Source organism: Sorex araneus, chromosome X (genome assembly GCF_027595985.1).
Source record: "Sorex araneus isolate mSorAra2 chromosome X, mSorAra2.pri, whole genome shotgun sequence".
Lineage (NCBI taxonomy): Eukaryota > Metazoa > Chordata > Mammalia > Eulipotyphla > Soricidae > Sorex > Sorex araneus.
Window position 1 is genome coordinate 287,386,516 of NC_073313.1, and position 12,787 is coordinate 287,399,302.

Here is a 12,787-nt window from a genome sequence, read left to right on the forward strand (position 1 = left end):
GGTGAGCAACGCGGCCGGAGAAACGCTCCGGACCGGAATCCGGGCCAACAACACCAGGGATCCAGACAGAGGAGGTACAGCTGGGACACCTTCTCCAAATGGAGCCCTGGCGACACTGAGCAGCAACTAACACAGCTCCGGGTTGCGGGACTGGAACACATCCGAGCCGCGGGGGGGCACTGGAGTGGGGCAGCGCCAGCCCAAACTCCAAATGGTCCCGGCCGCCGGAAGTCCCGCCCTCGACCCACCCTCGGCGCCATCTTGCCATATTGAACAGAGAAGAGGCCAGGCAGTCTGGTGAGCAACGCGGCCGGAGAAACGCTCCGGACCGGAATCCGGGGCCAACAACACCAGGGATCCAGACAGAGGAGGTACAGCTGGGACGCCATCTCCAAATGGAGCCCTGGTGACACTGAGCAGCAACTAACATGGCTCCGGGTTGCAGGACTGGAACACATCCGAACCGCGCGGCCTCACTAGCGGCCTTTTCTAAAAACTGAAAACATACAATCTTTTAATGGAAAACCAATTATCAAATGCTTCCTTAGTAAGGCTGTCTTTCTTGGGGGGAAACTCCAACAACAATAGTGAGTTTTGTCTTGCAACATGGAACGTAATCAAGGTAAAGAGAAAATGAAGTGAAATTCATCAGTTATACAGTGGGGGGTGGGGGGCGGGGGTATACTGGGGATTCTGGTGGTGGAATATAGGCACTGGTGAAGGGATGGTGTTTGAATATTGTATAACTGAGACATAAACCTGAAAACTGTGTATCTTTCCACATGGTGATAAAATAAAAATTTAAAAAAGAAAAAAAATAAATAAAGCGCCCTTTGAAGGCCAGGACATGGTCGTTAAGGCCCTGGCCCGGCAGATGGCTGACCCCCTCCCACCCGCAGCACCGTGTGATCCCTAAGCATGCTTGGCTCACCCTGGAGCACCTGAGCACTGTCAAGTGGGGCTCTCCTGCCCCCCAGCACAGCAGAGCCAGAGCGGTGGGCAGTACTCCTTCCCTGCCTTCCCCACATCCTCCCAAATGCTCGCTGGCCTGGCTGGCTAAGAATGTCTGGGTCCTGAAGCACTTGGGAGACCCTCCCTAAAGGGCTGTCTTACACTGCCACCCAAAAGGCCACTGTGTGGATTTACAGTGCTCATGGAGAAAGGGCACAGCCAGCATTCAGTTCAGCTGGTCTCCGGTGAGCTTGGCCATCCTAGCTCTGCACGCCTGTACCTCATAGAGGGTCTCTGCACATTATTCCCTGGCAGTGCCAAGGCTCCCGCTTCTGAAGGGCTGTGCACTTCCCCAGTGCTGCTAGAAGCACAGAGCTGAGGGAGCACGGGGGGGGGGGGATGGAATACATTTTAAAATGCCCAACCCAAAATTCTTGCTGATCTTATTTCCTAAACATTTGTTCTAATTCACCAAATATTTTGCTCACTGTTTTTCATTTTCTTCCATCTGCATGTGCTTTGCTTTTGATGTGGCACACACGTTAAAAATACATTATTAAGCAGACAAGCATGTGCCCCTGGAGCTAGCACGCTGTCCCTTGCTTATTCTTAACAAATCTCCTTTTGTGTTCCTTTGTGCTCAAGTGATTAATCACTTCAACTATCCAAGGGTTGCTGATGATCTTTCTAGATGACTCCAGCTACCGTGACCCCTCCCCCCATCTACACAGCTTAAACGTTTCAGGCATCTGCTCTCAAGTCTTTATTCATATCCCAGTGGGGTCCTCATTTCATATAACAATAACTAGTGAACCTCAAAAAGGAACTTTGTGTACATTGCTTGTCTTCTTCTAGAGTCTAGGCTGGCAGTCTATGTGGCAGGGATACTAAAAGACTTCACTGAAAAAACAAGGAAACAGCAAGTTAAAAAGTCAGAATGATAAATGATTATTTTGCAGAGCAGACGAGAGGTTTTTATTGTCCTGTCTGGAGAGAACTTCTCATCCTCATTTTTCTATGAAACACCATCTTGTTGCACTGGGGCTGGACTTGCTTTCTGCCCTTTCCTCTCTCTCTGGTTATCGTGCAAGGGAGTTTTCAAGTACGTTTCTCATTGGAAGCTGAGTTCCTGATTCACCAATCCACAATTTGATTTTCAGGTATTGGGAGGTTGTGAACCTTTTAGGAGTTTTAAAAAAGTCTATTCTTCCCTGTAGCTGTCTCATAAACAAAACATGTTTGAGGACTGACCCAAGCCATAATACTCCAAGTTAGGGCCAGAAAAGGAAGGGCTAAAATGGTTCAGGAAGTACACATATTCAAATAGTCCAGCAATGTTAAATCAATTAACATGAAATCCTAAGGCAATTGCCCTGAAAACATGCATTTTATATGCAAGAATAAATTTATATTTGAGAATATTTAAAAGATATTTATAAATAGCTGAGGAATAGACTTTAAATTACTGTGCATGGCAAGTCAATAAGTACATTGATCTTTAGACTTTTAGTCAGGTTTTGAAAGGCTAATCAATGTTCATATAAAAACTTGTTTTTTTTTCTTAAATTAGGAACAAGATATAAAATTCCTAATATTTTTAAATTCCACAGAACTATTTTCCTCTATTTAGAAGTATGATAATTAAAATAAAAACATTGTCATGAAAATACGACTAGTGAACTGCCCATAGATTTCTGAAACTGTTTCGAAAATTCAGGCAAGAATTAATACACACTTGTGTTCTTGTGAAGACCTTCTAGTGAGGCAGGATATGGAGAGAAGCTCTGAGTGAGCTGGCCAGAGTTAGCCCGGTGAGTATTTTTAACCCTAGAATCTGTAGTCACGGGGGACATTTACCATTACGGATTTCTTACCAGCAGTTGAAGGTGTTGAGGAAGGTACTCTGTGGTCTCAGGAAAGGGCAGTACAGAGCTTTCCTGAACTCCCGGCCTTGGGCACAAGAATGGAAGGACCAAGTGCAGACAGGCAGGTGTGAAACTATAGTTAGAATGAGGCAGACTATGCCACCTACTCTGGTTGGTGTGGAGAGCACTGAAAATCACAACAACATGCAAATAGATACGAGAGAAGAAATTAAAGAAAATGTTTGAGCCCTAAGGCCCAACCCTTTCCTCTGGATATGTATTTATTTGTTCATTTTTTCAGTGCTGGGGATGGAATGCAGGTCTTGGGCAGGTCTATCTCTGGTCCCCTACTATATTTTGTATTACTATATTTTGTATTACTATATTTGTATTACTATATTTTGTAATCACATCTTTACAAAATATAGGATTGATAATGTGGTAGATGTTTTGATTTTTTGAGTCCTTTATCTCTTCAATGTTCAAATTATTTTCTCTCTTAGGAATTCTTTTAAACCCCCCTGTAGACAAAGATAATCTATGGCAAGTCAGTGTAACTTTATAGCCCTTAACTTAAAAAATAACACTATGTTTTTCATGAAATTAATACAATTAAAAATGTATAACTTAGTTGAACACTTTGGACAGATGTCTTGATTGCTGTAAAAACCCTTATAACAAGGGTGTAATACAGTAGAAATCTCTGACTTGTACTTTCAGTCTATGAACAACAACATGGTAATTAACCAAATTAGCCCTGCAAATTTATCATCTTGATATATTCAACATGTACATTACTCTCATTACCTATCAAAACAATAAGCTCAGTGTCATGAGAGACCACCAGGATACAAGTGGCAGAGACAGGACTAATCTCTCCCACTGTGGACACCAGCAGTAGCTGACTGACAACTTTACACTTCGAACCCTGTACCTCAGCGGAAAAGGGTGTGGATGATGAGGTAAAAGGAAGCAGCAACTAGTGGCCCAGCAGTGGACTGAAGGCAGATACAGCACAATGAGGAAGAATGCAGTGGACATGTGAGCTGACCTTAGGCAAAGGGGCCCACGTCTCCTTGGGGGGCCACAGACAGCAGGGCAGGCAACCTCTGCAGATCATAGACCTGGGCTTAGGAAATACACCTGAGCTCTAATCTTGCATGCAGCTGACCCAGGATGGATCCCTGGAACTCCATATAGTCCCCTGAGTCTGCCAGGAGTGACCCCAGAGCACAGGGCAGGAAGAAGTCCTGAGTACTGCCAAGTATGCCCCCAAAACAGCAGCACAAGTTTCTTAAGGAACTATACTCAACAGCCATTACGGTTCATAGGTGAAGCTGAGGAAATTAGTCTGGTGAAAAGAAGGCCAGACAAGAGTCTGAGAAACACAAGGATGGTAACAAGAAGGCAAGGTCTGGGGGAAACCAGGAGCCCTGGCCATCATCTGGAAATGAGCCTAGACGTGAGAGGGGGACACATGAGCATCCTAAAGCCCGGCTGTACCAGCAGCATCGCTGCCCAGCTAATGTCTGTGCTCGGGGACTAGATGAGAAGATGCTTTTTGGTGTGGGTGAAAATGGGAGTGAAGGCCCCAAGGGGCTGGGCAGGGAAGTCCACTTCAGAAGGACACAGGAGCTTCAGTGAATACAGATGGACAACAAGCCTCTCTGTTCACAGTGCCGCAGTTGAGGAGAAGCTGAGAGAGGAACTGACCAGCTTGAGGTTGACGCAGCAGATTACCTGCATCCACACTAGAAGGAGCCCCAGGCAAGAGAAGGGGCGCTCTTCTCACCTGAGGGAGGCTCGGGAACGTTCTAGATCTGTCAGCAGATGGAACACAGGAAAACTACTCTAAAATACATGTGACTAATAAATTTAGCAAAATAATTAAGCCAAATACCAGAGCTGACTAAAAATGTGAAATAACATATAGTAATTCTATTAGTCATTTTCAGTTTTGGTTACTAGTCAACTGATAACGTTCAATGGATGTATATACTTGTATTATACTTAAGTACAGAAACAAGGAAGAGAGAAAAGATCCATTGATTCTATTAAATAAATTTAGCAAAGAACACAAAAGGAAATTGATAGAAAAACATTAGCATTTTACTGTTGGAGGATAGTACTTGAAAAAAAAAAGACTCAGATGAAAAGTAAGTATATCCTTCGGGAATTTTATATGTTGAAAAGTATCATAAGATGGTGTAGTTTTACTTGTATTAGTACTTTCAACTCTACATAGTCAAGTAAAAACAAGACACTGCAATTGTAAATCTCCCTTCTGGACTCAAAAAATTATTTCACTTAATCCAAACTTAAGTGCTTATTTTCTGAAAATCAGGAGAAGCTGAAATGAAAAGCAGCAAAACATGATGAACATGCTGAGATCTGGTGGCCTCTGAGCATGAACAAATATGGTCCAATGGGCCATGCACATTCTGAGAGGACCTCCCTCCCACCACCTACACTCTGTGTTGCTAAAGCTGAACTCTGCTCTCCAGCATCCAGAGGAGCACTGTATGCCACCATCCAGAGGAGCACTGCATGCCAGCGTCCTGAGGAGCACTGCACTGCCTGCTCTGGCAGTGTTCTAATGTGTTGAGCAAATGTACTTACTTCTTTTTGAGTTACATTCAGTCTTTGCTTATTTGTTTGTTTTGACTCATATCAAGCAATGCTTGGGGTTACTTCTGGCTCTGTCCTCAGAGATCACTTCTGGCAGTGTTCCCAGGGGACCGTATGGGATGCCAGGGACTGAACATGGGTCAGCCACGTGCAAGGCAAGTGTCTACCCGCTTTACTCTTTACTATTACTCTGGCCCCTGAGTTAAATTTAGTCTTAATGTCTTTGTTCTGTTGATGTAACTACTAAGGTCAGAAGAACAAACATCTTTTTTTAAAAAAGTATTTTTAATGTCTTGGTACTAGAATGCAGCGCGAATGCTTTCCAAATATTTATGGGAAAGTGCAAAGCCGTGCCCTTGACATTGCCAGGAGGAAGCACCTCGTGCCATCTGGCCTGCCAGCTCACTTCTACTTGGCTGTGAGGCAGCAGAGGCATGAAGCCTTAGTAGATTAGTTGGAACCCAACAGCATCTAGCTTGTGTTCACATGACACTGGCTTCCTTTCTCCCATTCAGCACCTCTGAGCAAAACACTGACAAACACCCATGAAAATATACCCACTGAGGGGTCAGAATTTACCCACTACTTTCAAGGCAGGAAGTGTATTCCCACAGGCCCGTAGATCCTTAGGCTTCTAACACCTGGTTTTCTCCCCAAGTTGAGTTCTAATGAGGTGTGCATCATGTCTTTCAGGGAAAACCATTGCGACTTCTGATGCCGAGCATGAAATATAATAAATATAATTATATAAATATAATAAATAAAACAGGAAAACCCAGAAGCGCAGATGCATTCTCTCCCAAAGCAGCTTCCTGGGGATGCTGGTTCCTTTGGCCATCACCCGAAAGCTTGTGGGCTCAGAACAGAGCCTGAGCTGAAGTGACCTCCTGCTCTATCTCTGTTAGAACTGAGCCCCTCTGCAGTGTAAGGAGTAGGAAGTCTACAGAGCACAGCCCACCGGCCCTCAAAACTAGGACACATCTGGATACCCCTCAGAGACACAATGACACCCTCGGTCGGTAAAACGGACCGAATTGTAGGTGGGATATAAAGACACAGATTATGGAGATAACAAATGGCCAAGGTAACTGAACCCAATTGCTGCTTTACAGAACTGGGGGGAAAGTGGGAGAAGGACTTGGAAGAGACCCCAAGACAGTAATGCAGGGAAGCCGACATTCTGCTGGAGGGTTTTGGGTTGGAGGGTTGGATGCCTGAAACCTTATCGCTAATAGTATTATAAATCACAGTAGTTATGGCTTTTGGTTGTATATATGGTTTTGTGGCTGTAGCCAGAAGGTCTAATAAAATGATGGGCATAAAATGCATCAACAAAATATAAAGGATATTTCTCTCTGTATCCATTCAAATGGCTAAAAGAAAAAGGAAAGAAAACACTTTTAAGCATGGTTTTCTCTTGGATAAGACTTGTCATTCTTGCATGGTGAACTTCCCTTTGTCTCTCTCAGGTCTACTTGTATTTTATTGCCACATGTAATGGGCTATTCTAATAGGGGCCCAGATTTATTTTGCCATTTATGGATTTTATTTCGTCACTAATGAAATAATTCCTATTCAAAAAAAAACCTAAAATAAGTTATCCCATCAAGATTAGGGAATAAACTCTGTGTGGCTGAAGCAAGGGAGATCTGACCTGGGTTTAATTCTGCAAATGACCCAAACTAGGTACTTATAACCCACCATTTCCTTGTTTTCAATTTTCCCCAGAGAGTAGCTAATATTTGGGTTTTTTCCTTTGGTTACAAAGCAGGCAGACATTTAAGCACAGCTGAATGTGAAAAGACCAGAGTGACACACATTTCATATGTTGCTCACTCACAGATATTCCAGAATCCCGTGCGAAAAGCTGGTCTAGGAGGATCCTTGGCTTTGAGAAAACCAAGGGAAATGAGTTTCTTTAACTGGCTAAAGTATGTTTGGTCACAATTCCAGAAAACTGGTTTGGGTCTCCAGAATTTAAACAAGTACCAGTTGCTCTGTATACAGAGCGAGAGATGCAACTCTATACAAATATCCATTACAAATGTTTCACAGGAAATGGTGATTAAAGCAGTAATCACTAGGGAAAGTCATGAAGGTGGGCTACTTGGGAACTGTGCTGGAATGACTCACCACACACACACACACACACACACACACACACACACACACACACACACACACACACACACACACACACACACACACTAACAGCTTTCTCCTGACTAAGGCTTGCAATGGAATGGGTAGTGCCCCTGACTGCTGCCGCCTACAGCCATCTACCATGCAATCTCTGGCCCTGTGCCACCCATTAAGTTGTATGTGAATTTTATTTGCTGAACAAATGTTAATGTCATTCTACATTAATGAATAATGCTTGAAAAGTACCTCAATGTTACAGCACTGGAACCGTTAAGGATGAAATATATTATAACTTAGACAACTGTCTGTAACAAACGTAAGAGCCTCCAGCCCTTATCACCCATGTCTATAGACATGATTATAATTTTTCCCTTGGTTAAGTACATTTTTGTAATATTATAGAGATTGATTAGGTCCCAGGATTAAAATTCTGAGTAAGAATAAAAAATAATTACACTATAGAACACAAAGCAATATTCAAACGACTTGAAAACAATCACCTCAGCAAAAATCAAGAGGAGGGGGAAAAAAGAAGCTTAAAGATTATTTTGACATTAGCCATAAAAAGTCTGTGAGTTCAAGAGCACAAATGAATAATCTGGCACTTTCAAATCATAAACACCTGGGAATGGCAAAATTGGCCTTCAATGAAGTATTTGTGAAGTTTCAATGAGCCAGGGACACCCTCATTCAATGAGACAGCAGTGGTTCAGAGAGGGGTGCTGAGAGCAGACAGGTGTGGCCTGCAAGCTATGTCCTCTGGGCCAGGGGATATCTGTCACCTTTCCTGGGGGAACTGGAATTGCTAATGCCTCCTTCTGATGGCATTTAAGAAGGTAAAATGAGTAACACAGGCAAGAGACTTAGACAACTGTTCATGCATAGCGTGGCTTGACAAATGTTCCCTCTGCATCAGTCCATAGTGGCCAATGTATTTACGGAAAATGAAACCGTGCTGGAATAAAACTGATCACATCTAAACACACTGACACAATTTCCTGGTTCTAGCCTGAGAATTCTGCCTCTACAATCCACAGAAACACACTTAGGATGGTCACCAACAGACTTTTTGCTGTCTTGTCCACTAGCCGTCTTAATATCTTATTGAAATAGTATCACATTATAATTTCACAGAGGCTTTGCATGGGTGTCATTATAAACCAAAATCTGTGTAGTACATTATGCTTGCCTCTGAAAGACCTAATTCCACCCTTAACCTGGGTGGTTTTTCATTCTCATCTCTCCTGTTAGAAAGTCTGTATTCTGTGAGATGGATTCACTCTTTCCCATGTCTCTGCACTGTCACAGTATCTCCCTCAGCTTCTCTTCTTATCCCCTCTTACAACAGCTTCCTTTTCCTGATTTCCAAATGCTAGACTTTAGATTCTCATGGTTTCCTCTATCTTTAGTCTCTCTTCATGTGAATTTATCTGTTTCTAGGGTAGTATTTGTCACCACGCTCATGAATACAGAATCCTGGTCGGCACCGAGACCTGTGTATTGTGCTCTATCCTCATGCATCTGTGGGCTTTTGTCTGTTTTAGCCGCATCTATGTCCATCTATATTCTCCTTGTTTTCTTTAGTGACTCAGATGCACTTTAAACTTAGCATTTCTGAAAATCAATTCGTGATGCATTCCCCTCCCTTGATATTTCATACATTTGTGAGCGGCCTCCCATGTGCCTTTCACTTGTGGCAGCTGCCCTCTCCTCAGCCCATTCTCCATGACTTCCCAGCCGTACACTTAAAGGACTGGTCCCTCACGGTCCTGCCCAAATTCTTCCCTGCCCCAAGGCACTGTCCCATCTGTCCTGGCCACACTCCCCACCTACTCTCTGGCTATCTGACCTACCCTTCCTCTTGGTGTCAAACAAGGCAGGCTGTCCCTCTTCTTTTTTGGAACTTCACCCCTCTGCTCTAGGTAGATTTTCCATTCACTCCCCCCACCGCTGCTCCCGGAGTAATTCAAACATTTCTTCCTCAAGAAATCTTTACTTAATCTCAAACAAGGTCTTATAAAACCCGAGATAACACAGTAGATGTCTAACATTTATGTATGTGGCACTAAAACAATCAGAACCCATCTCCTGCAGCACACTGTCACTTCCAAGAAGGCAGGTGGGCGGTCACTGGCCACCACCACTCTCTGAGTTCTTGCCATGCACTAACAGCTGTGAAACCAATGCCCCAAGCTTCATTTTCAGGCATTCTTCCTTCTCTTCCTCCTTAGGAACAGTCACCTCTTACACAGGAGGGCTGCAAGTGGAAAGAGCCCCTGCCAGTCATGGCCCTATCACACTTACCTAAGTTGATTACAAGGTCTGAGAAAATCAGTAAGAAAAATTAGGCTCTAGGAAGACTGTCCACGGGAACTAGCACCGCGAAGGGCAATGCACCGTGTCTGCTGGGTCACACTGCTTTGTCCCTTCACCTCCTCCGCAAGGAGCTTAGGCTTCCTGAGCAACACCCATCACTGCACTCCTGAAGCACCCCCACTTCTTCGGGATTCACCTCACACTGTCATTGCTTAGTGTGTAACAAAGCCTCCTGGTAGAGACAGGCAGTATACAATACAGCATCTTATTTAACATATACTTAAAGACCAGAAAGAAACTACCCACTTTGACAAGCCTTTTTTATATAAATCTCCGCCAGAATTTAAAAGCATCATCATGAATACTACAAATTAAACTCAATTGTTTTTGCAAACTTAAAAAAAAAGATTTGTGACAAAATGGTTTATGAAAATAAAAAATCTTGTCCTTGAATAAATATTTAAAATTAAGATTAATATAAAACTTTAAACTAAATAACTGCATTATTATAATTCACTAGAAACTCAAGAAAAAGTATCCAGGATGCGAAATAATTAAAAACATGTTAAAATAAAGACTTTTTTAAATAGGAAATTAGCATTTCTATTTTTTTTCTCAGTGGAATATTAGCTTTCTGAGAACCATAAATTATTTGGTTATTCCCTTGGAAAATATATAAGTGAAGAAAAATATGGGTTAAAGGTGACATCCTGATTATGAGCTTGAATAGTGAGGAATAAGAAGCCTGGCAGAACAATCAACCTTAAGAGTTTCGGTGCACACCTCACACCACAGAGACTAGCACACATCCAAAAGAACAAAAGCAACCACTGCTGGAGAGGATGTGGAGAGGAAGGGACCCTTCTACACTGTTGGTGGGAATGCCGACTGGTTTGGCCCTTTTGGAAAACAATATAGCCGATTCTCAAGAAATTAGAAGCTGAGCTCCCATTTGACCCAGCAATACCACTTCTGGGAATATATCCCAGAGAAGCAAAAAAGTATAGTAGAAATGACATTTGCACTTATATGTTCATCGCAGCACTGTTTACAATAGCCAGAATCTGGAAAAAACCCGAGTGCCCAAGAACAGATGACTGGTTGAAGAAACTTTGGTACATCTATACAATGGAATACTATGAAGCTGTTAGGAAAAATGAAGTCATGAATTTTGCATATAAGTGGATCAGCATGGAAAGTATTATGGTAAGTGAAATGAATCAGAAAGAGAGAGACAGACATAGAAAGATTGCATTCATCTGTGGAATATAGAATAACAGAGTAGGAGACTAACACTCAAGAATGGTAGAAATAAGTACCAGGAGGTTGGCTCCATGGCTTGGAGGCTGGCCTCACATTCTGGGGAGAGGGCAACTCAGAGAAGGGAACACCAAGTAAAATGTGGTCGGAGGCCATGCGGGAGAAGGGTGATGCATGCCAAATGTAGACTAGAGACGGAACACAATAGCCACTCAACACCTTTATTACAAACCACAACACCTAATTAGAGAGAGAGAACAAAAGGGAATACCCTGCCACAGTGGCAGGGTGGGGTGAGGGGAGATGGGACTGGGGAGGTGGGAGGGATGCTGGGTTTACTGGTGGTGGAGAATGGGCACTGGTGAAGGGATGGGTTCTCGAACTTTGTATGAGGGAAACATGAGCACAAAAATGTATAAATCTGTAACTGTACCCTCACGGTGATTCACTAATTAAAAATAAATAAATAAAAAGTTTCGGTGCAAAAGTGGTGCCTGGTGAGAAACCACTATGGATACTGATAATAAAAGGACAGGCTATAGAGCAATGGGAAAATAATAATAATAACATGAAAAGTCATGCAGAAATAAATATTCAGACACTTAGCACTGCCTCCGTGCCACAGAGCTTCTGACTGTAACTATACTTAGGAGGAAAATAACAGGCAACCTGTATATGCGTCAGAAGCGCCGGCTACTGAAGGATGCTTCTAAGAGGCAGGGTGGGGAACAGGCACCCAGCAGTGAGAGGAGCTCCCTGAGCACCTCAGTTCCTTCTGACTTCCACCTCATCACTTTAATCAGCCTTGAGCACAGGCGCCAGTTGGAGGTACATTCCCGGGCTCTCTAAGAGGAACATTGTTTTGTGAAGTGTCACTTAGGCAGTTTATGCGATTACTCTCAGGGAAGGGAAGTGTCAAACAGGAAACAATGGGCTCCCTGGTTAATGACACCTCATTTGGCTTTCTATGTTCAACCAGTTGATAAGATTTATAAAGGAACATCCTTACCCGAATTATTTCTTCTACACAGCTGTTGGCTTCTCCAGATCTGCTCTCCTGAAATCAAGAGAGAATAAAATTAAGTCTGAGAGACTAGATTTCTGACTATTAAGGAAAACAGACTCTTAACATTGAGTTTACTCTGGGGAAATGCCTCCACAGGTCACAGGCCAGCCCAGGGAACCACACGGCCCTGAGGAAGCTCTGGGCCCTTCACCTGTAGCATAGCTAAGAGGGCGAGCCTCTGAGGGGTACAATACACTCCCGCTGGTGTGAGCTCTGTCCAAATGGAAGCATTGCACAGGCAATAGTGGAGCAGACATAAAAATGGAACTTGGTCCCTTCATAAGCCCTGCCTGTGCATGAAACACACAGAGAATGAAATACATGGAATATAGTATAGGATTTCAGGAAGATTATAGTCAAGTAACGAGTTATTACTGTTAGTATTTTACTTCCCCTGGTCATTTACAGAGAGTCAGTGAGGGGGCCAGAGAGATAGCCCATGGTACAGAGTTTGCCTTGTATGAAGCCACCCTGGGTTCAATCCCCAAAACAGAGAACCATAAGGAAGCCTTGAGCACAGTTAGGTGTGGCCCAATTCCATCCCTTACCCAAATAAAAA

The 12,787-nt window shown here is 43.3% G+C and overlaps 1 protein-coding gene across 8 annotated transcripts in view; it reads right to left on the reverse strand.

Annotated features, from left to right (window-relative positions):
* The window catches only part of AFF3 (ALF transcription elongation factor 3), a 602,210-nt gene that overhangs the window by 301,934 nt on the left and 287,489 nt on the right, over positions 1 to 12,787 (reverse strand). For all 8 annotated transcript variants that reach the window (XM_055122984.1, XM_055122987.1, XM_055122986.1 and 5 more), the window contains one exon: positions 12,172 to 12,219. In XM_055122984.1, the coding sequence (XP_054978959.1) occupies positions 12,172 to 12,219 (48 nt within the window). The remainder of the gene's footprint in view (positions 1 to 12,171; positions 12,220 to 12,787) is intronic.